Raw genomic sequence first — 24,440 nt, 5'->3', positions numbered from 1 at the left:
GCAGCCGGTGGAGGGTTTTCAAAGGTTCAGCGGCAGCGGTGCTGGGGGGGGGGTTGAAAAGCCGTCGGTCGTGAAGTATGCCGCCTGCATACTTTATGGCCGACGGCTTTTCACAACTTTAAAAACTTAGCGGCGTAGTCTTTTGCTGCCCTATCCCCTTCCCCTTCCCGCGTTCTGTCCGTCTCCCAGCGGCTCCTCTCATGACCGCCGCCTGCGTCGGAAGCCTTCTCCGACGCAGGTGTGGCTCACCCTTACCGCGCTATCTGCCTGCCCCGGAAGTGTTATTTTTGGTTGTTTCGTCGCCAACTCGGGCTCGGGACATGCGCTATTGGAGGAGCGGAGCGGGCTTCTGGAGACGATCGGTGGCTTGCTGTGGTTGGGAAGACTGACTGCGAGGTTCTCAGTACGCGACTGGAGGTGCAGTGGTAAATAGGAAGACGTTGGGAAGGGGTGGGCAGCAGACAATGCAGTTCTCCAAAGTAGAGAGCTGCACGGGAACGGGGACGACGGGAATCCCGTGGGACCCGCGGGCATCCCGCGGGTTCCCCCTTTGGGTTGCGGGGATCCCGTGGGGACACCCCTAGGGTCGCGGGGATCCCGTGGGGACGCCCCCTAGGGTCGCGGGGATCCCGTGGGGACGCCTCCGAGGGTCGCGGGGTTCCTGCGGGGCTGGATGTACTCAGTCGCGCGGCTCTTCTCCCTACCTTCTCTGCTTGCAGCACAGAGCCGAACGGAAGTCTTCCCGACGTCAGCGCTGACGTCGGAGGGGAGGGAGGGCTTAAACAAAGTCGCGCGGCTCTTCTCCCTACCTTCTCTGCTTGCAGCACAGAGCCGAACGGAAGTCTTCCCGACGTCAGCGCTGACGTCGGAGGGGAGGGAGGGCTTAAACAAAGTCGCGCGGCTCTTCTCCCTACCTTCTCTGCTTGCAGCACAGAGCCGAACGGAAGTCTTCCCGACGTCAGCGCTGACGTCGGGAAGACTTCCGTTTGGCTCTGTGCTGCAGGCAGTGCAGGTAAGGAGGAGAGTAGCCTCGCGGTTCGAGTGGCTACCAAGGGAGGGGGCGGTCCGCCCCGCCACACCCCGCCCCGGTTGCAGCACAGCCGGCCAGGTCCCCTTACTTTTGTGGCACTTCCCCGACCGACCGACAACAGCCCCGGTCCGACAATCCTCCCTGCCCTGTAGCCGCGAATCTAAATTATCTTCTTACTGCAGCTGTAATAAGGTAATTTAGATTCGCAGTTAAGGGCAGGGAGGGTTGTCGGTCCGGGGCTGTTGTCAGTCGGTCGGGGAAGTGCCACAAAAGTAAGGGGACCTGGCCGGCTGTGCTGCACCCGGGGCAGTAGAGAAGGAGTGGGGAGAAGGACGCTGAAAGGCCATGGGGAAGACGGGAGGAGGGGGGGAAGGACTCTGAAAGCACTTGAAGACAGAGGAGGGAGAAGGACGCTGAAAGCACATGGGGAATACAAAGGGGTGGAGAAGGACGCTGAAAGGCCATGGGAAGGGCGGGGGGGGGGGAAGGACTCTGAAAGCTTGTGGAAGACAGAGGGGGGAGAAGGATGCTGAAAGCACATGGGGAAGACAAAGGGGTGGAGAAGGACGCTGAAAGGACATGGGGAAGACAAAGGGGTGGAGAAGGACGCTGAAAGGCCATGGGAAGGGCGGGGGGGGGGGGAAGGACTCTGAAAGCACTTGTGGAAGACAGAGGGGGGAGAAGGATGCTGAAAGCACATGGGGAAGACAAAGGAGTGGAGAAGGATGCTGGAAGGACGCTGAAAGGCCATGGGGAAGACAGAGAGGGAGAAGGACGCTGAAAGGACATGGGGAAGCAGAGGGGGGAGAAGGACACTGAAAGCACATGTGGAAGACAGAGGGGGGAGAAGGACGCTGACAGGACATGGGGAAGATGGGGGGAGAAGGACGCTGAAAGGAAATGGGGAAGAGAGAGTAGGGAGAAGACGCTGGCAGGGAAGAAGACAGATGCCAGACTATGGGGGGAGCGGAGAGAAGAAGATGGGTGCCAGACCAATTTGGAAGGGGGAAGAAAGGGAGAGGCACAGTAACAGAGCAAATGGAAGATGCAGAAGGAAGAGAGACAGTGGATGGAAGGAATTGAATGAGAACATGAGGAAAGCAGAAACCAGGCAACAAAGGTAGGAAAAGAATTATATTTCTTTTTTTTTATTTTGCTTCAGGATAAAGTAGTATATTAGTTGTGTTGATAAAAATGTATAAACATTAGAGGCTCTGGTAGAAACCCATTTGCAAAGTATGTATTCTTCCCAATTAATATTTTCAAATTAATAAAGTCTTTTTGCTTATTTGTAAATGGGTTTCTACCAGAGCCTTTAATTCAGTAGCATAATTAAATGAAATAACTATTTCTGAAGTTTTTATGGACGGGCGGGGACGGAGGGGATTCCTCGCGGGGACGGGCGGGGACGGAGGGGATTCCTCACGGGGACGGGTGGGGACGGAGGGGATTCCTCGCGGGGACGGGTGGGGACGGAGGGATTCCTCACGGGGACGGGTGGGACTTTGGCGGGGACGGGTGGGGACGGGTGGGATTTCTGTCCCCGCGCAAATCTCTACTCCAAAGTCCCGATCCCTTCCCGAAGCTGGAGAGGGGCGGGAAAAGCTCGCGATCGCCTCTTTTTTTCGCTCTCCTGGGCCTGCTCTCCTTCCCCTAAGTACCAACTCCTCACTCCCCGCCATCTAGCACATGCATGCCGCCACAGCGCGACAGATCAGCGCGAGGTGGAGAGCAGGTGGTGATGTAAAATGCACGCATGCGCACTCGTGTTTCCGCGATGGATCAGGGAACACGACTTTTGAGTGCGCATGCACAGCCTAGCATTTTATTATATTAGATGCCTATACTTATATAATATTATATAGGTATGCTGTACTGAATTTAATTTTAGACTATGCATACTTTTTTCATTCTAAATGAATAAGTTTTATGAAAGTTCTTGTTCAATGTTGTTTAATATCTTTGTTAGAGGAACATGCCATAATCTATCCTGATTTGCTGAGCGTTGAAGTTAGCAGTGATTTACAACAGATGACATCCAGCTGCTTGCATGCAGGGATATCATGTGGTTCAGTCTTTTGTTGTTCTGAAATGCAATTCAAGGGCACTGTACATTTAGTTCCAGATATTTTTCACTGGTCTGCTTTGCTTCAGGATTTTCCTTTTATTGATACAGGTTTATTTTTGGACAACATAACTAGATCATCCTCTGCAATATTGTTTTTGTTTAATCCAAAATAGCATGTATTGAATAAGGTCCACTCTGAGGGTACTTGAGGGATGGGGTGCGGGGGGGGGGGGGGTATTTGCTTTTTCCTGGCGTTTCGATGTGCTGTGTTTTTTTAATATTGAGCTTTTTGGATTGTAGTTAGATTGGTAGCACTGGGAATGTATACTGATATATTTCATGTTGTAAACCTGATATAATATTGTGTTCTCAAATCTTTAGTTTTGTCTCAATTGGACTATTGCAATATCACTTTCATGGATTGCCCGGAATTTATATTATAAAAACTTCAAACTCTACAGAATACAGTCATTAGATTAATCTTTAGATTGAAGAAAAGTGTTAAGATTACACTTTATGTTTATTAAAATATTTATATACCGCCTATACAACCAAAAAGGATCAAAGTGGTTTACATCACAACTCAATCAAATTTGTTTAAAGAACTCCATTAAAAATAGAAAAGAAAAAAGAAACAGAAAAGGTGGCATTGAAAGACACAGAAGGACAAGGAGCCAAACAGACGGGACATTGACAGACTGACAGAAAAGGTGCTCTGGGGGGAAAGACATAAGGGGGCCACAGAGAGACAGTCAGAGAGAGGGAAAGGGGGCTGCTATGGGGGGAGGGGTGTGCTGGGGGGCAGACAGTTTTGCTCAGGGGGGAATACAGAAGGGGACCAAGGAGAGACAGTCAGTCAGGCAGGCAGACAGGGAGCCAGGGATAGAGACATATAAAAAGAAAGACAGACAGACATCAGCCAAGAAGAGAGAGACAAAGAAAAAAAGACACAGTCAGCCAGCATCCAAGGAGAAAAAGGAAAAAAAAACCCAGATAGCGGTCAAAGAGAGAGAAAGAAAGAATGAGAGAAATACAGACAGACAGTAGCCAAGGAGAGAGAGAAATAAAGAATGACAGACAGACAGAGGGCCAGAGAGACAGTGTCCAAGGAGAGAGAGAGACAGAAAGAAAAAAACAAAACAAAACAGACAAACAGCGGCCAAGGAGAGAGAGAGAAAGAAAGAATGACAGACAGAAAGAAAGACAAACAGACAGGGGCCAGGGAGAGACACAGACATAAAGAATGACAGACAGACAGACAACATCCAAGGAGATAGAGAGACAAAGAAGAAAAAAAAAAGACAGACAGACATCTGTTCTAGCACCCGTTAATGTAACAGGCTTAAACACTAGTTAAGAATATAAAATATAATAGATCTTTTAACTCCACATGGGCGTATCAAGCAGCAAATCTTTGAAAAACTTTACTGACTAATATTAACCAGCAATCTAATATGTAAGATTTTCAAAAAAGACCTAAAGACCTATCTATTTCAACAATTTGTTATTAATAATTCCTAAATATTGTAATGCTACTTAATAATTTGTATCTTCATAATTATTTTGTAAACTACTGTGAACTTCATGGAGGTATTGATGGTACATAAATAAATACTATATTGTATTATAAAAGTTTGATAGATATGTGGATGTCAGAACTTTTGAATGTTGCAAGTGAGAAAATTTTAGGACTGGGTAAACAAAGCCCTCAGATAAGTAAAGGCAGAAATATACTTTTGAGAATTCCCCTCCCATGCAGAATTCTGTATTTGTGGTGAAAAATTTGGTTCAGGGACCAGGAAGAAACGGTAGTAACAGCTTTGTGAATTGTGAGGAAGCAGCAGCGAAGGTATATTACAATGTAAACTTAAGAGTGGGCAGTGTTAGCTGCATGTATTAGAGAAAGAATGTGGGTGTGAGGGGGGGGGGGGCTTACACAGGTAGCATCAACCCATGCAACTGAAGAGGGAAGCAAATGAGGCAGTATTTGGGAACACATAGAGTTACCGTATTTGTGAAGACAAAAAAGAGGAGAGGACACGACCCTGTCCACACTCTACTCATTTCCTTGGTCTCCTTTCCCATCCTCTATACCCTTTAGTCTCTCTCTGTCTCTCTCTCTCTCTGTCTCATTCTTTCTCCCCAAGGCCCTCCCCCATGGGTGCCCCTCTCTCTCCTTCTAACCTTTTCTCCTGCTGTTTCTCACTTCCCTACTCCATGCTCTTTTCTCCAGCCCCTTCTCTCCCTCCCTTCTTGCTGTTTCTCCAGCCCCTTCTCTCCCTCCCTTCATGCAGTTTTCTCATGACTTTTATAGCTCCTGAATCCCCCACTTACCTTGTCCCCTGGCCCAGACACTGTAATTTAATCTTGAGGCAGCCAGCAGCAGCAATGAGGTTAGCCTGTTGTTACTGGCCTGCCCTGGAAGTTGCCTCTCTGCAAGTCCTACATATGCAGGAACAGGAAGTTGCTGCAGAGAGGGGACAAACTGACAGCTGCCAGCTGCCTGAAGATTAAATTACAGCGGTAGGGCCTGGGGAGGAGGTAGGTGGGGGAGTTGGGAGAGCCGACTAAACCTGGACAGACTACCCCACCCTCTACAGCAAACCTAGCCAACCACTTCGCCACAAAAATTTGTAACTTGAAAACGTCTCTTGTAGCTACTAGCACAGACCTATCAATCAATCTACCTGCTCTAGGTAATGAAGGCTTAACTGCTGACATGATCTGGAATCATTTTGAAAACCCAGACTGGAACCAATTTCTTAAGCTCTACTCTAAATATGCAAAATCCAACTGCCTACTAGACAACTGTCCTCCGATTATCATGAAAACAGCCCCCTTCCCATTCAAAGCTAAACTCTTCACCGGGGTCTCTCTTTGCCTGTCCACTGGCTACTTCCTGTTGGAACTCGGACACATTCTGGTGACTCCTATTATCAAAAACTCCAAGGAACCAGTCTCTTCGGTTTCCAATTACAGACCCATCGCCAACATACCTCTTTTCCTTAAACTAATGGAAGGTCTAGTTAATCTTGACCTCATGAAATATTTAGAGAAGTTCAACATTTTACATGACTCTCAGTCAGAGGATTTCGCACAAACCTACACTACGGAAACCATCTTAGTGTCGCTGACCGATCACCTCTTCCATCTGGTTTCTCTGGGAAAAAGCGCATTGATACTCCGGTTTGACTTAAGCAGTGCTTTTGACCTTGTCAACCATGAGATTCTGCTCAGATGCCTTGATTCTATTGGCATTTCTGGACAGGTACTGGTTCACAGGTTTTTTTAAAAACCCCACCTACCAGGTCCACTGCGACGGAACCTTCTCCCAATCTTGGTGCAATCCCAGCGGAGTTCCGCAGGGCTCCCCTCTCTCTCCTTCTCTATTCAACATCTACATGGCATCACTAGGACATATGTTATCTGATTTAAAACTGAAATCATTCATATATGCAGATGACATTACAATTATCATCCCCATAACCTCACTGACACAAGAAACTGAACAATTCACCTCATCTGTTCTCACTAATGTAGAGCAATGGACCATACAATTCAAACTAAAATTGAACCCTGAAAAAACCAAGCTCTTCCTGGCAAGCCCTAACCACAAGCTAACGAATACCTCTTTGAAATTAAACGGGCTAATTTACTCAATCAACCATACCATAAAAAGTCCTTGGAGTCATCTTGGACCGATGTCTGACTTTTGAAGACCATACTAATACTCAGGTTAAAAAATGCTTTAGCACCCTCTGGAAACTCTGTACTATCAAACACTATTTTGACTTCCTCTCCTTATGCTTGCTAGTTCAGTTTCTAATCTTAAGCACCTTAGATTACTGCAATATCATATACCTGGGATCCTTTAAGAAGACCATCAAACGCCTGAGAATCATGCCGTTCTACAGAAAACTTCACTGGTTGCCGATGGAGGCAAGGGTCATCTTCAAGTTTGCCTGCCTTTGTTTCAAAACCATAACAGGCTTATCCCCAATCTACATGTCACACCACTTTGTATCTCCAAGCACCATTCGCACATGCAATGCCTATCTGTTTGACTTCCCCTCCCTAAAGGGCTGTATCTACAAGAGATTCCTTGATAGAACACTGTCATTCCAAGCAGGCAAATGGAATAAATGCCTAACCACCCTCATTTCAAATACACCCTCCTACCAAACCTTTAGGAAATCAATTAAAACCTATCTCTTTGATAAATTTCTCTGACTTCTTCCTGCCTTGTTGTACCTTTGAAATACTTGTTGTATCCCTGATGCCAATGTAATTTGAAAATATTTTCTGTAACATCACTGTCTATGTACAGTCTCTTCCTCTGTAAACTGCCCTGAGCTGCTTGTGGTATTTGTGGTATACAAAAAATAAAGTTATTAGTTATTATTATTTTGAAACAATTGTCCGGGTAACCGGACGTCCTTGAAAAAGAGAACATGACTGGGTTTTCCCTTTATGTCTGGTAACCCTAGGAACATACATTCTCATGGATCTCGTCTCATAGACCTTTCTCCAGGTAAGGCTGCTTCTGAAGCCTGATGGCTGGAAGATGGAACAGCAGCACATCTGTATTAAGCAGCCAGCTGGAGTCTCAATTAGCATGCTTTACCTGGAAGCCAGAAGGGAGTGGGACTTTTGAATGTTGCATGCCTATACAGTCTCTGGCCTGGCTTCTTTAACACCGTGGTACAGTTGTTAATGCCCTTGGAGCAATTTGAACTTGAAAAAAGATCTGTGGGACAGAGAATGTTTGAGAGCAAATGGTAGATGGCTGGGAATGGGGAGGGTGAGCAAGAGCCAGAGGAATAGCCAGGTCAGAGCAAAACAAATTATGGGCCGTGCAAAGAGGTGCAGATAAAGAGAACTAGGGACATGGAGTTGTGCAGAGAGAGACCTGGAGTTTTGCTGTGAGGGTATTGTAAAGAAAAAAAAAGCTTTGAGCCTGAAGTGGGACAGAGAGAGAGAAAATGCTGGGTGATGGGAAACCCCACACACATATGTGTGTATTAGGCGGAGACCAAACCAAAAGGGAGATAGAGATGGAGAATTGATGCTGTGGAGATTGTACAAGAAAGATAGGGATTTATGCTAGTTGAAGGAGGAGGAGATTCTACACAGAAAAGTTACTCAGAAGGTGCAAAATTTTTTAAATATAAGTTTGAATAACACTGTGAAACAGAAGTTATGGGGCATGAATTGTAGTGGGTGTTCTCTAATGATTTGGGGTCTCTGAATTCAAAACTGACCTTAATTTTTTTGTTTAACCCTCTGATTTTTGGCAAAAGAGCATTATAATGCAAAAATTAACATTTTCACTATATTTTCTAATGCTTGGAGTAAATGTTATAACAATCTCTGAAATATTAAAACAGTTTGCCTCAAATTAGATTTTTAAACTAAAGTATTAATTTTAATGATAGTGTTAGTGATGAGCACGGGAAAAGGTTTCACCAGGACATTGCTACAATGGAGAAACGATATCAGGTAGATGGAATTTATCAATTCTGGCTGACTATTTTGGACATTAATTAGAGATGCTCCTAATCTCATTTATAAATGCATTTCAACAGCAAAATGATTCTAGAAAATATTTATAGGAACTCTTAAATCGGCGCAATGCGTTACACTATGACTTCTCATGCTATAAATATTTGCTATTTGCTCAAAAACTATACGTGATAGGAGAAAACTGAGGCTATTTTCATACAGGTTAATTTCTATAAAGTTAAACCTCATTTTCTTCTTGCCCCAGAAAAAAGTTAAAATTTGTTGCGCAGTGTAATTTAAGATACAGTACAATCATTATATTATGTTACAAGGAGAAATATTTGGAAGAATTCTGCACAATTCTGAAATATCTTGTGTAGAATCCGACACCGCTTTGTGCAGAATTCCCCCAGAAGTAAAATGGGCAGGTTCAGTGGACCAACTGATCTTTATTTGCTGATGTCTTTTTTTTTTAATGTTTCTAGCTTGTGAATAATTTATATTTTATTTGAATATGTTCAAGTGAATTAACAAAGATGATGTAAATGTTCTAATCCATAAAATGAAGCAGGCATAAAAATCCATTTTTATATACATATAAAAAAGGATTTTTATGCCTGCTTCATTTTATGTATATGTTATATGTGTATTATTGATTTACGATGTTCCAATAAATTTATTGTCCCTGCAGTTGCTTGGTTTTGTCCCTTCCCCACTTCCCTTTTTTTCGCTTTATATTTCACACGTAGGGTTGTGATTTTTTTCCTTTGTATTGTGTGATACATAAATGTGCTAATCTGCAGATATTTTAGTTAATCCTTTGCACAATATGAAAATGAAACAGGGTAAAGCAACTTAAATGATACTTCATCTCACTCACTCAATAATGTATAGTAAAACCTTGATTTGCAAGCATAATTCAAAACGCTCGTATATCAAAGCAAATTTCCCCATAAGAAATAATGGAAACTCAAGACGATTTGTTTCACAACCCAAAAACTTTAATACAAAATACTGTATGTACTTGTATTGCAAGACCTCGATCATCTAGAACAGTCACTACACTCACACAGTATCAGAGAGAAGAACCATTGGCTCAGTTGTCATGCGCATATACTGTACATTCTCGTATTGCAAGACCTCGCTCCTTTTATCAAGTTAAAATTTTATTAAAACATTTTGCTCGTCTTACAAAACACTCTCATACCAAGTTACTCGCAATCCAAGGTTTTACTGTATAGTATAGTATCTTTCATACTATATTTGCCACACTGTTTACCATGTTACACGTTCTCATGTTATGCCTATGACACATTTGCCATCCCATGTCTACCGCACTAGGTTCTACCATGTTACATATCATACTACCATGTTTGTCATGTTATATTTTGCCATCTCTTCCAGGCAATGTCCTGCCATGATATGTTTATCACCACCTTGTATAAATACACTTTAACATGTATATAAACTTATAACCTCTTCTGAGCTCTCCTGAGAGGATGGGATATAAAACCAAATAAATATACATTTGTGATTATCCCGAATGACTAATAAAGATAACTTTAGCCAAATCAGTTTAAAAAAATATTTTCAAAATATAGCTAATAACATAAGAACAGTATACTGGGTCAGGCCTTTGGTCCATCTAGCCTACAGTAGTAGCCAATCCAGGTCACAAGTACCTGGCGGAAACCCAAATAGCAGCAACATTTCATGATACCATGTTGAATTAATATCGCTTAACTAACATAAAAACATAAGAGTAGCCATACCTAGACAGACCGAAGGTCCACCAAGCCCAGTATCCTGTTTCCAACAGTGACTAATCCAGCTCTCAATTAGCTGGCAAGATCCCAAGGAGAAAAGTTTCTCAGGTTTATTAAAAGATTTGATATACCGCCTATCGTACTTCTAGGCGGTTTTACATTGTAAAATAATTTAAATGGGTAAATCGCTAAAAAGGAGGGTAACAAACATAAGACTAACTGGAACAAGAGGGTTGAAGGTAAGAAATCCATCTTAGAAAGATAAAGTATCCTGCTTATCCTAGGAATAAGCAATGGATTTCCCCAAGCCATCTTAATAATGGCTTATGGACTTCGCTTTTAGGAAATTAGTAAAACCACTTTTAGTCCCTTCTAACCTAACTGCTTTCACCACTAAATGCCTGGTGTAGTCTAACAATAGTTAGTTCTATGTATTCAGAGGTAGTATTCAGCCAAATTGGTAAAATCAGGGGCGGGAAACTGCTAGGTGACACCAGGAAATTCTTTTTTACTGAAAGGGTGGTTGATCGCTGGAATAGTCTTCCACTTCAGGTGATTGAAGCCAGCAGCGTGCCTGATTTTAAGGCCAAATGGGATCGACACGTGGGATCTATTCACAGGGTAAAGGTAGGGGAGGGTCATTAGGGCGGGCAGACTGGATGGGCCGTGGCCCTTATCTGCTGTCTATTTCTATGTTTCTAAATTTAAACACAATCGGGATACAGTTAAAAATCCCCCTAATGATCTAAATGTGTATTCACTCTGCAGCCCCTCAGTATCTCTAATAAGAACATAAGCATCGCCTCTGCCGAGTCAGATCATAGGTCCATTGTGCCCAGCAGTCCGCACCCACGGTGGCCCCCCCGGTCAATGACCTGTAAGTGATCCTTTACTAAGATATTTTTATCCTGAATAGTACCCCTCTAATTATACCCTTCAATCCCCTTTTCCTTCAGGAACTCGTCCAATCCCTTTTTGAAACCCAAAATTGTACTCTGCTCTACCACCTCCTCTGGAAGCGCATTCCAGGTATCCACCACCCTCTGAGTATAGAAGAACTTCCTAGCATTTGTTCTGAATCTGTCTCCCTTCAGTTTTTTTTGAGTGCCCTCTTGTTCTTGTTGGCCCCGCCAGTCTGAAGAATCTGTCCCTCTCTACCTTCTCTATACCCTTCATGATCTTGTAAGTTTTTATCATGTCCCCTCTAAGTCTCTGCTTTTCCAGAGAAAAGAGCCCCAGCTTCTCCAGCCTTTCAGCATATGAAAGGTTTTCCATGCCCTTTATCATTCTTGTTTCTCTTCTCTGGACCCTCTCGAGTATTGCCCTATTCTTCTTAAGGTACGGTGACCAGTACTGAAAGCAGTATTCCAGATGCGGGCGCACCATCGCCCGATATAGCGGCAGGATAACTTCTTTGGTTCTGGTAGTGATTCCCTTTTTGATAATGCCCAACATTCTGTTCGCCTTCTTTGAGGCCGCTGCGCATTGTGCCTCAGGCTTCATTGTTTGTCCCACCAAAACCCCCAAGTCCTTTTCTAGGTTGCTTACCCCAATACCATCCCTCCCATCGTGTAGTTGTACATCGGGTTTCCTTTCCCTATGTGCAAGACTTTGCATTTCTCTACATTGAAGCTCATTTGCCTTTTATTTGCCCATTCACTCAGTTTGTTCAGGTCCCTTTGTAGTTCTTTACATTCCTCAACAGTTGTAACCCTACTGGAGAGATTTGTGTCGTCCGTGAATTTTATGACTTCGCACTTCGTCCCTACATCCAGGTCATTTATGAATATATTGAACAGCAGTGGTCCCAGCACTGACCCCTGCGGGACACCACTCGTGACTCCTTTCCAGTCAGAATAGTGTCCCTTTACTCCTACCCTCTGTTTCCTGTCTGCCAGCCAATTTCTGATCCATCTGTGCATGTCTCTCCTTTTCTCATCTCCCCTTCCCCCCTCTCCCCCCCCCGTCGGGCACTCCACTCATTGGGTAAGCCTCTCTTATCTGTATGGCTAACTCCAGACTCCGTCCCTTCTACTTTGCTGCACCGTATGCCTGGAACCAAACTGCCTGTCTCGGTACGTCAAACTTTCCTCTCTGGCAGTATTCAAATCCAGACTCAAAGCCCACTTCTTTGAAGCTGCTTTCAATTCCAAACTCCAACCCACTTGCTATGCACCAACATCTGCCTTTATCATTCCCTCTGTAATTCCCCCACCTGAGCATTGTATATAGAAGCACCTTCTTGTCCAGTTTGTCTTGATTAGATTGTAGTGCTATAGAAGTGATAAGTAATAGCAGTACAGAAAAAATTGTCAGTGGACCTGAATTTTGAACGTGCTCATGTACACAATGTAGTGGAAAGCAGGCAGATTGCATGAAACTCTGAAGTAGAGGAAGAAAGGACAAATACTACTTCTTTAAGCCTTAAGAAAAACAACTTTAAAGGTACATTAGATAGATTGTGAGCCTATTGGGACTGATGCTTGAAGAACCTTTATGTAAACCGCTTTGAATGTGGTTGTAAAACTACAAAATGGTGGTATGCAAGTCCCAATCCCTTCCCCTTAAAAATTTTATTTAGATTAAAATCAGTGTTGGGGCGTCAGAACATTCTCTGATATATTCAAGGGGAGGTGGGAAGATTAGTGTGGCTGTCAGATTGCCTTGGTTTATACTTCTCGACTGCAGGCAGTCAACCGTGATTGACAACTTTGTGACAGTGGATGGTGATAAGGGCAAGGAAGGATTAAAACAGTGAGAGCAGTATAGGCAGACAATAAGAGATTGTTGGCCACAAGATCCTTATCTGCCAACATCTGCTCTTTTATGGTACCAGCTTGGTTTTTTTTTTTTCAAGTGTTCTCTATTGAATTGCAATCCATGTTTTCTTAATTTAATAGCAATAAACATCTTAAAATTAATGTATTCAGTTTGCAAAATCTAGATTATTAGAGGACATTAATGTCTTTTTTTTATTTAAATTACTTACAGGATGGCTTCAATTCGTTGGTCCTTGATCTGGATTTTCCTGCATTGCGAAAAAATAAGAATATCGATAACTTCTTAAATAGATGTAAGTTCTTATGATGAGTACTAATCTCTATAAACCATAGTCACTTATTAATTATTAATATGTATTTGGGTAAAACACACATGAGGGCTGATTTATTTTTCCTTTGAGCCAATTAAAGGCTGTCTAGTGGTGCAAATCTATGGTACCTGATTTTAACTTTCCTTGAGCTCTTATCTGGAAAGATGAGATAATTTGTAGAAATAAAACAAAAACATAAAGGAAAAAAATAATACCTTTTTTATTGGCCTAACTTATACCCCCACCCCCTTTTTATGAAGCCATGCTAGTGTTTTTTATCACTGAACACGGCAGTAAAAGCGCTGACGCTCTTAGAATTCCTCCGAGTGTTAGAACTTTTACTGCCACAGCTGGCAATAAAAAAAAAAAATTGCTAATGCAGCTTCATAATATAGGGGAGAGAGGGGGATTAATGTAGTTTATGATTAGCTTTTGAAGTTAACCCCTTCCTTTGAAAGCTAATCATAAACTACATTAAGTTAGTCCAATAAAAAATGTATCATTTTTTTCCTTTTGTCTTAGTCCACTTTTAAAGGTAATATGTAGAAATAAAACAAACACGACCTCCACACCATTTCACTCAAGTTGGAAAGATGAGTAATTCAATCAAATACAGACCAGAGTAATTGGACAATTATGTCCCTCTGCCAGCGAATGAAGGCAGACACTTGAAAATTTCAGTGACAAAATCAGTATAACAGATGGAACAGTCAGGAATATTCCTTGTATTTCTCTACTTCCAGTAGATGGCCCTGGTTGACTGGTCTATAGCAGGATTTCTTCTGCCCTTGAGGTTGAGCCTTGGTCAAGTCTAGCATGGCAGTGTCTTGTTCCTTGGGGAGCCCCAAGCACTATCCTGCAGACCTTGTTTGTGAGGCTAGTCAGTGGTGACCCTAAGAGGCCTTATCTGATGGAGGTGAATAGTGTTCTCTTTCCGCTCTCCTCTGACCTCACTTTATTCCCTGGGTCTACCCTAAAGGATTCAAAAAAAAAAATACTAAGGTATACATGTTTTCTGTTTGCTTTACCTACCTGTTATGAGTTTAAAACAAAAATTAAAGGGCAGTGTGCTGGTTATTGGATACAGTTTGTCAGTTTAGTTGAACAAGCAGGCAGTGAGCTGATTGATGTGGGTCTGTTCTAGGTACCTGGGCTGCTCTTAATTATTTTCACCTCAGAAGGGGGGGGGGGGGTCCTTGGTGGGCAACTGAGGCATTATTCATGCCAGGAGATAGACACTACAGAGCATGTGGGAACTGGCACATTAGTAATGTAGCTGGTTCCTTTTGACTTGTTTGTGAAGGGCAAGGACAAATTTGTTCAGTTGTCTTCCCAGTTATAGCTGGACCATTTGGGGAGGTTGAGCAGCAGACTCTCATATCTACTCCTGAGGGGCCTATTTTGGGGGAATAGCAGTTATTTTTGTCTCTGGACCACCAGAAGAGGCCTGATATGGTTTGCTTTAAAGTCCTTAAGGGCCAGGGGCTGTAAGGCACTCTTGTCTTCCCACGATGCCCCTGGAGGCCTGGAACCTCATATTTTATAAGCCCTAACAGTCTGTTTTAGAAGTGCTGTAGAGCATAAGAACATAAGAATTGCTGCTGCTGGGTCAGACCAGTGGTCCATCATGCCCAGCAGTCCACTCACACGGTGGCCCTCTGGTCAAATACCAGCGCCCTAACTGAGACTAGCCCTACCTGCACATATTCTTGTTCAGCAGGAACTTGTCTAATTTTGTCTTGAATCCCTGGAGGGTGTTTTCCCCTATGACAGACTCTGGAAGAGCGTTCCAGTTTTTCACCACTCTGGGTGAAGAAGAACTTCCTTACATTCATACGGAATCTATCCCCTTTCAACTTTAAAGAGTGCCCTCTCGTTCTCCCTACCTTGGAGAGGGTGAACAACCTGTCCTTATCTACTAAATCTATCCCTTTCAGTACCTTGAATGTTTCGATCATGTCCCCTCTCGATCTCCTCTGTTCGAGGGAGAAGAGGCCCAGTTTCTCTAATCTTTCGCTGTATGGCAGTGTGTACAGCAGTGTCTCCTAAGTTGGTCCTGGAGTACTCTCTTACCAGTCAGGTTTACAGGATATCCACAATGATTATGTGTGATGGAAATTTGCATATAATGTAGGACATGTGGAGTGTAGACAGTGCAGAGGATGGTAGTTTCTTCTGTGGGGATGTCTCCCCAGATTGAACAGAGATGTCCCTGATGGAGGATGAGGGCTCTATCTGAAGGTGAGGTTTCTTCACGTGGAAGAGTTCACTTCCTTAATTAAGCAGGTTTCTTTGGCTATTGGCATTCCTGTGCTCACCTAGGAAGAGTCTAGAGCAGTGTTCTTCAATCGCCGATCTGTGGACTGGTGCCAGTCTGCAGAAATTTTCTGCCAGTCCACAGGGCCTGCACCTCCATCGGGCCCAAGATAGTGTTCTGCAGCTGCCGGTCCACGGTACGATGAACACGACATCTTCGGACCAGCTACCTGAGTGGTAAAGTGCACAAAGCAGTGGGAAAAGGCTGCTATGCGCGTCCTGCGCCTGAACCAGAAGCCTTCTCTCTGATGTCACAACATCAGAGGGAAGGTTTCCAGATGAGGCATGGGACGTGCGGGAGGAGCCGCTGCCCACAGCTTTGTGCAATGTAGCACTCAGGGAGCCGGCCCGAAGATGCCGTGCTGATTGGACCGGCCTGAAGGCAAGGTACAGCATGGAGGGAGAGAGACAACAACGGTAGGGGGAGTGCTTTTACTTTTTTTATTTAGTGATTGATTTACATCTGCTGTTTGTTTAGGAAGAAATGCATTTGTTTCTTTTCCTCTGGGTTGTACTGCTTGCAGAGTTTTACATCTTAGGGTTTGTTTGTAAATATTAGTACTTTTAGTTTTTGGTTTTGTGGTTAACCATTATGTGTTGTTAATACGATTATATTGTGTGTGTGTGTGTGTGTGTATATGAAAAATGGTGTTACAATTAGTACTATTATGGAGGTGGGGTCTGGGATGGAGATCTTTTTTCTTCTTCTCTACCCACTATTTTAAGTTCTTGTAAACCGTGTCGAGCTCCATTCTCATGGAGATGATGCGGTATATAAACTTAAGGTTTAGATTAGATTAGATTAGATTAGAGATGGGCATGACTTAGCCCAGTGTTCTTCAACTGCCGGTGTGTGAACTGGTGCCGGTAAACAAAATAATTATTTTATTTCTGCCGGTCCATAGGTGTCAAAAGGTTGAAGAACACTGGTCTAGAGGACTCTCCTTTATCTCCCATTTTATTCAATGTATTACTTTCATCACTAGAGAAAAATTAGAAACGGCAGGTTATTGTGTGTTTATCCATTCTGACGATACTACAATCTTGTTCCATTTGGATAATATATTACAAGATATTAATCAGAAAATTTTAGTGTTTTCACTGAAAATTGGATTAATGCTTCATATCTGAAACTGAACAAAGAGAAAACTAACCCCCTCTTTTACTAAGGCGCGTTGACCGATTTAGCGTGTGCTAACTGATTTAGCACACGCTAGTTGCTAATGCGTCCATAGAATATAATGGGCGCATTAGCATTTAGCACATGCTAAATTGATTAGTGCGCCGTAGTAAAAGGACCCCTAAATTATTATTAATTGGTTCAAAAGACATATAAGGAGAAGGTTTAACTCTTAAAGTAGATGGTACTCATTATAAGTTAGAATCATTTAAAACTATTAGGAACAATTCTAGGCAGCAAACTGACTATGGAAACTCAGATTAATTATCTTGCTAAAAGTGCTTTTTGAACTTTAAGGAAACTTAGAAGTATTAGGAAATATTTGCAGCAAGGTCAATTTAGATTGGTAGAGCAAGCTCTAATATTAAGCAAATTAGATTACTGCAACATAGTTTATCTTGAAATTCCTAAATATCTGCTTAAAAGTTTGCAGACATAGAATTCAGCTAAGAACTTAAGAATTGCTATACTGGGACAGACCGAAGGTCCATCAACAGTGGTTAGCCCAGGTCCCAAGTACCTAGCTAAATCCCAAGTAGTAAAACAGATTTTATGTTGCTTATCCTAGGAATAAGTTTTCAAGTTTTTATTAAAATTTGATAAAATCGCTTATCTACTTTCTAAGCGAAATACAAATTAAAAAATACAGGGGGAGGCAAAATAAACTAAACTAAAATACGCCAAGACAGTACTTTAAAAAAGAGAAAACCAAAGAACTTCAAAAGGCGTAACTGTTAAAAGACAACTATTACATGACTTAATGAAACAAAAAGGGAAGAGGGGAAGAAATATATTTTTAAAATGGATAGAAAACAAGTAAGGAAAAAACAATATGGGGGGGGGGGGACACTGAAACTTGCTTCTTTGAAAGAGAAAATGGGGGGAGTACAGGTGGAGCTTAGATGTTGAAAGCATCCTTAAAATAATTGCTCTTAAGCAGGCCTTTAAAATGGTTTAGATTTTCTTCCTCTCTTATTGAGGCGGGGAGCATATTCCACTTCTGTGGAGCGACTACTAAAAAAAAAATCAAGTCTTTTGGTGCCTATTATTCTCAGAGAGAGTACAATGAGTAACTTATGGTCAAAAGATCTAAGGGTGCGGGATGACTCATATGGGATCAAATATTTGTCTATAAATTGAGGTGATTTTGTTTGCATCATTTTGAAAGTTAGCAAAGATATTTTGTATGAAATCCAATGTTTAATTGGCAACCAGTGAGCCTTACGGAGCAAAGTGATCATATTTATTAGCTTTTGTTATAAGTTTAATTGCAACATTTTGAATTATTTGGAAACATCTAAGTTCCTTCTGGGTGGCTCCTATGAGTAAGCTATTGCAGTAATCTAACTTTGCAATGATCAATGAAAGGACTAGGATGTTCAATGATTTTGGCTCTACAAATTTAGAAATAGACCGTATCATTCTGAGCTTGAAGAAACAGGATTTGACTACAATGCTTGTGTGTTCATGGAATGACAGTTTATTATCGAATGTCACCCCTAAGATTTTTATTGCGGAGACACAGTCAAGAGGAAAGTTGTCCAGTAGTGAAATTCCATCCTTCCAGGGGAAGATCATGGTCTGCATTTTTGAGGTATTTAATGCTAGCTGTTTCTTGTTAAGCCATAATCTGATTTGATTTAGTTTATTAATTTCAGCAATTTCTGTGAGATTTTCTGGATTAAGAGGGTGTAACAATTGGATGTCATCTGCATAGGCAAAGGCAGAGAAACCGATAGATTGGCAGAGGGTAAGAAGAGGAGATACGAAAATATTAAATAATAGAAAAGATAGAATTGAGCCTTGGGGAACCTCATTTTGGCAAGCAGTGGATTTCACCAAACCATCTCAATAACGAACTGTGGACTTCTCTTTTAGGAAATAATCCATACCTTTTTAAATCCCTGCTAAGCTAACTGATTTCACCACATTCTCAAACAACAAATTCCAGAGTTTAATTACACATTGTGTGAAGAAATATTTACTCCAGTTTGTTTTAAATCTACCACTTAGGGCTCCTTTTACAAAGGCGAGCTACAATACCACACGCGCTAAACACTAACGCCTCCATAGAGCTGGCATTAATATTTTTCATTTAGCGCGTAGTTAGTGCATGCTAAAAACACTAGCACACCTTAGTAAAAGGAGCCCTTAGTAGCTTCATCACATGCTCCCTAGTCCTAGTATTTTTAGAAAGAGTGAACAAGCAATTCACATCTACCCTTTCCATGCCACTCAGTATTTTATAGACCTCTATCATATCACCCCTGAGTTGTCTTTTCTCTAAGCTGAAGAGCCTTAGCCGCTTTAGCCTTTCCTCATAGGAAATTCATCTCATCCCTTTTATCATTTTCATTGTCTTTCTCTGTACCTTTTCTAATTCTCTATATCTTTGCGATATGACAACCAGAACTGCACACAATATTTGAGTTGCGGCCGTACCATTGAGCAATATAAGAGCATTATAACATTGTTAGGAATTATCAGGAAAGGAATGGAAAACATTCTATTTGCTTTCCTAACCACCGCAGCACATTGAGCTGAGGGTGTTTCAATGTATCCTCAACAATGAAACCTTGATCCTTTTCCTAGGCAGTGACTCATAACATAGAACCCAACATCACCTAGCTATAGTTCGGGTTCCTTTTTCCACATGCATCAATTTGCACTTGCTTACATTAAATGTCATCTGCCATTTTGACGCTTAGTCTCCCAGTCTTACAAGGTCCTCTTGCAATTTTGTACAATCCTTTTGTGATTTAACAACTTTGTGTCATCAGCAAATTTAATTTACTTCCTCTCCTATGACTTTCTAATTTCCTCAGTAGTCTTTCATGAGATACTTTGTCAAATGCCTTTTGAAAATCCAAATACACAATATCAACCGGCTCACCTTTATCCACATGTTCATTCACCCCTTCAAAGATATGCAGTAGATTGGCGAGGCAAGATTTCCCTTGACTAAATCCATATAGAATTTCTTTCATTAATCCATGCTTATGAATATGTTCTGTTATTTTGTTCTTTATAATAGACTACCTCTAGAACCCTTTTTAAAAATTGGCGTCACATTGGTCCCCCTCCAATCTTCTGGTACTATGCTGGATTTTAAAGAAAAATTACAAATTTCTAACATTAGCTCTGTAAGTTCATTTTTCAATTCTATCAGCACTCTGGGATGCCATGTGGTCCAGGCGATTTGCTACTTTTCAGTTTGTCAGATTGATCCATTACATCATCTAGTATTACAGAGATTTGTTTTTCTCTGATTCATCAGAACTGAATATCATTTCTGGCACTGCTAACTCCCCCACATCCTCCACTGGTAACTCCCCCACATCGGTGAAGACCGAGGCAAAGAATTCATTTATTCTCTCTGTTATGGCGTTGCCTTCCCTGAGAGTCCTTTTTATCCCTTGGTTGTCTAGCGGTCCAACTGATTCTCTTCCCAGCTTCTTGCTTTTAATATACCGAAAAAAGATTTTGTGTGTTTGCTTCCAGTGCAATCTACTTTTCAAGGTATCTCTTCACCTTGCTTGCTTGTTAGCACCTTGCATTTGACTTGACATTCTTTGAGCTGTTTACAATTATTTTCAATCAGATCCTTCTTCCACTTTCTGAAGGATTCTCTTTTAGCTCTAATAGCTTCCTTCCCCATGAGTTTTGATGCTGTCCCTGTCCCTGCCCCATTCCTGTAAGCTCTGCTTTAACCGCACAAACCTCAAACTTATGATTTTATAGTGTTTGAGGCTTTTGCAGATGAGGATAGAGCTTGTAGGAATGGGGCAGGGATGTGAAAATGAGTTCCCAAGGAGAAAAATTTGTCCTTGTGTCATTTTGAACTTCCTTCACCTCACTTGTTAACCACACCGGCTGCTGTTTGGACTTCCTTCCTCCTTTTTTAATACATGGAATATATCTAGTCTGGGCTTCTAGGATGGTATTTTTGAATAACAGCCGCACCTGTTGTATATTTCTGACCTATGCAGCTGTTTTTGGGGGTTTTTTTTTCCAATTGTCCTCATGTTATCATAATCTTTTTAAAGTTAAATGCTATTATACTAGATTTTCTATATTAACTTATTCCAGGGATTATATCAAATCTGATCATGTTATGATTGCTGTTATCAAGTGGCCCCCAATACTATTACCTCCTGTACCGATTAATTTGCTCTTCTATGAACTACGTAGATCTAGAATTGCTTTACCTCTTGTTGGTTCCTGAACCTGCTGCCCTGATGTTACATTTGCCCAGTCAATATCGAGGTAGCTTGTTAGCCTCCTTAATTTTTGATAACATTTCAGCATTTGTCCATTCATCCTGGTTAGGCAAACAGTAGTACACTCCTATCACTATTGATTAATTTATAAATTAAGAAAGGCAGATAGAATTACACCTTATATTGCTTTATACTGTCTGCCAATCAAGGCTAAAGTCATGTTTAATTTATGCTGTTTGGTTTTTTAAATATTACAGTATATGGATTGACCGCACAATATATGAACAATTTAACTTGCAGGGAGGGCATTGATTGGACAATGTTATAATGTTCAGAATACTTTAACATTACAATTTCCTAGTTTAAAAGGAAGTGCATCTAAAAGATTGTTTACTATCTTCTTATCAGGCCACCTCTATATGGTCAATCTTGCCAATTCAAATATGATCTATAGTAATTCCTAACATTTTAAAAAAATCACTTTAAAAACTTTTGGAAGGTTCTCTGCCTGTGAAAGGAAGCAGTTTCTGTGGAGTCGGATTGCAGCTTTATAGGGCAAGCTTTGGGTGGACCTGTGGAGCCAGCCTGTTGTGTGTTGCATTCAGTGTTTGTCCATCCCCCTGTGAGCGAGCTTGCCTTCTGACCTTGTTAGGGGTTTACAGCAGGCTATATTAATCCTGAGTAATAGCCCTCAGGGTATCAGAGCACAGGCTGTGTTTTCCCGCCTTTGGTCATATGGAGAGGTTCCGAGGGGGCAGAAGTTTTGGTTGGCATTAGTCCAACTGGTAGCATCAAGATCCTGAAGATTGGACTGTTTGTAGAAAATTTGAGGCAGAAATTCCTTTCCCTTCACTTTAGCTGCACAGACAGAGCAGCCAGGCCTTATGGAGACTGTGAGTACAGCCCCATTACCTTCTATAGGAGAATTGGGGTGTGTGTCTAAAAACTGAGTTTTAGCACTTTCTGTAGGTAGGGTTCAGGTCTTCTACCTCCAAACCCCCTATTTTAACTCTTTGTGTTTCTATTTCATCTCCAAGGGCTGTTTTTGGTGCAAATTTTCTGTCGGCAGCCATCTTGGATTTTATCTTTATTTATTTATTGAAACTTCTTATTTGTGCCTCATAACACCTTGATTTTTGCAAAAAATCATTAAGGATGGACTCCTCCACATGTATTCAGATGAATTCATGTGAGAATTGCACTGGATTGCTGACAGAGGAGCCGTCCATGTACTGCATGCCATGGCACATGAGGGGAGGGAGCGGGAACTTTGGACTTTACCATCTCTGAGTCCTATAGGGCTGGGGAGCCTGTGTGGGCCTGGAAAATGGGCAGAAAATCCTGCCCAGAACCAGAGTTTGGCGATGAATCAAAATGCAAAAGTGCAGAGTCCAGGGACACCTTACAGGCATCATTTTGGGCCTGTAGGGAGCCATCATCAGCTCTGGTGTGTGGTTTTTCCCTGCACAGAATTTTTTCAGCTTGTGAAGAGCATACCTTACAGACCCATCTCATGTAGCACAGCCATGTCAACCAAGAAGCTTGTCTGCCTCTTTTCACTCCACTGGGTCAGATGACAAGGATATAATCTTGCGGAAACTGGGTGTCCGAAGAGTCTTGTTTCACTACTTGGAGAGGACCACTGACTTCCTTATTTCTGACCATCTGTTTGTCCTAACTAGCCAGTCCTGGTGGGGCAGGCTGACATCTTAAGGCCTCTATTGCCAGGTGGATTCATATGGTGATTTATGTTGATATAAATCGCCTTTGGCAGGCAGCTGCCGGTATCTCTTAAAGCTCATTCGACAAGAGGTCTCACCAATTCATGGGAGATTAATCTGTCTGAGATTTGTAGAGCGGCCACTTAGTCATCTCTTCATACGTTTACCAGAGTGGATGTGGCGGTTCGGTCCGATGCTGCGTTTGGGGCATCGGTGTTTCGGGCAGGCTCTTCTGTCCCACCCTAGATGTTGTTATATGTCACCTTTAGTATTTATTCCGGAAGCGACGTAACAGAATGGAAGATTAGGTTCTTACCTTTGGTAGTCTTCTTTCTGAAAATCCCTTATGGAATCAATATGGCCCGCCCTTGTCTACTCTGTGTTTTTCAGTATCGCCTGCCTATTTCTGCCTTGGATGTTTCTTCTTTCAGGCTTCAGTATCGTCCAGCCAACAGACATGCCCTACAGGGTATCCTTCTATATGGATGAATCCATATCTATATTGAAGGCAGATTTCCAGTTTGTGCACATGGCAGGTTGGTTCCACATTGTTACCATGTTCATGCCTATGTTTCTTGTTGCTTGTTTATTTATTGTTCTTTTATGTTGCAGAGCAGAACAGAATGTTGTGTAGCGGGGAGATTCCCATATCCCCTTTCTTTCTGTACTTTGTTCCAGTGGTATTCAGTGGCTTTTGGATTTCACTGCTTGGGGCTCTGTATTCCTCAGCCAAGTGGGAGGATCAGTAGAGAGAAAAGTTGTAGATTTCTGCAAGACTCGGTTCGCAGGTTGAGGTGAAACACCTTTAGTATTGATTCTGTAAGAGACTTAACAGAAAGATTACCAAAAGTAATAACCTAATATTCCATTCTTATTAACCTGCTTAATTTGTCTCATGATTCCATGAAGTCTATCATATCCTATGTTTTAGTGTATAGCATGAGTGGAATGATTACAGATTTATTGCCAGTAACTCTAGGTGAGGTTAGCTATTCTTGATATGGGATACAAAATCCAAATGAAAGAGAGAATGAGATTTCATTGACTTAAGAATAGATTCAGACATGTTTGTCTGTCTTTGGTTCTTTAAAGTTGAACACTTTCTGTGATGTATTTGACATACTCATCTAGATTTTGATGTCTAAGAGATAAGTAAGATTTTAGGAGGAAGTCCCCCCATCCCCCCCATTTCAGTTCTTTCTTTGTGCTACTTTGTTCTTGCAATTTTGTTGAAACATGGCCAACTACATCAGTGTAGGCATTGCCAGTTAAATTACTTTTGGATTTGGGAAGACTGTTAAGCTTTCTGTTATGGTGAATTGTGTATTTGATTTAGATCAGTGTTTCTCAGCTCAATCCTGGAGTACCCCCCTTGCCAGTCAAGTTTTCAGGATATCCATAATGAATATGCATGAAAGAAATTTGCATATAATGGAGGCAGTGTAAGCAAATCAAGTTTATGCATACAGTATAATCTCATTGGTCCCGGCCATGCGCCTTTATAAACATGCAGAAAATCATCGCATATAGCAGACTCGCATAAAAC

The 24,440-nt window shown here is 42.0% G+C and overlaps 1 protein-coding gene across 6 annotated transcripts in view; it reads left to right on the top strand.

Annotated features, from left to right (window-relative positions):
* Positions 1-24,440, top strand: part of ROCK2 (Rho associated coiled-coil containing protein kinase 2) — a 358,167-nt gene that overhangs the window by 106,901 nt on the left and 226,826 nt on the right. For 5 of the 6 annotated variants that reach the window (XM_033936145.1, XM_033936150.1, XR_004538687.1 and 2 more), the window contains one exon: positions 13,358-13,439. In XM_033936145.1, the coding sequence (XP_033792036.1) occupies positions 13,358-13,439 (82 nt within the window). Of the gene's footprint in view, positions 1-13,351; positions 13,440-18,457; positions 18,548-24,440 lie in introns of those variants that run through there. The other variant, XM_033936148.1, reaches the window with a different exon arrangement.

The sequence above is a fragment of the Geotrypetes seraphini genome, chromosome 3 (assembly GCF_902459505.1).
Source record: "Geotrypetes seraphini chromosome 3, aGeoSer1.1, whole genome shotgun sequence".
NCBI lineage: Eukaryota > Metazoa > Chordata > Amphibia > Gymnophiona > Dermophiidae > Geotrypetes > Geotrypetes seraphini.
This window is presented reverse-complemented; position numbering and strand designations above follow the sequence as displayed.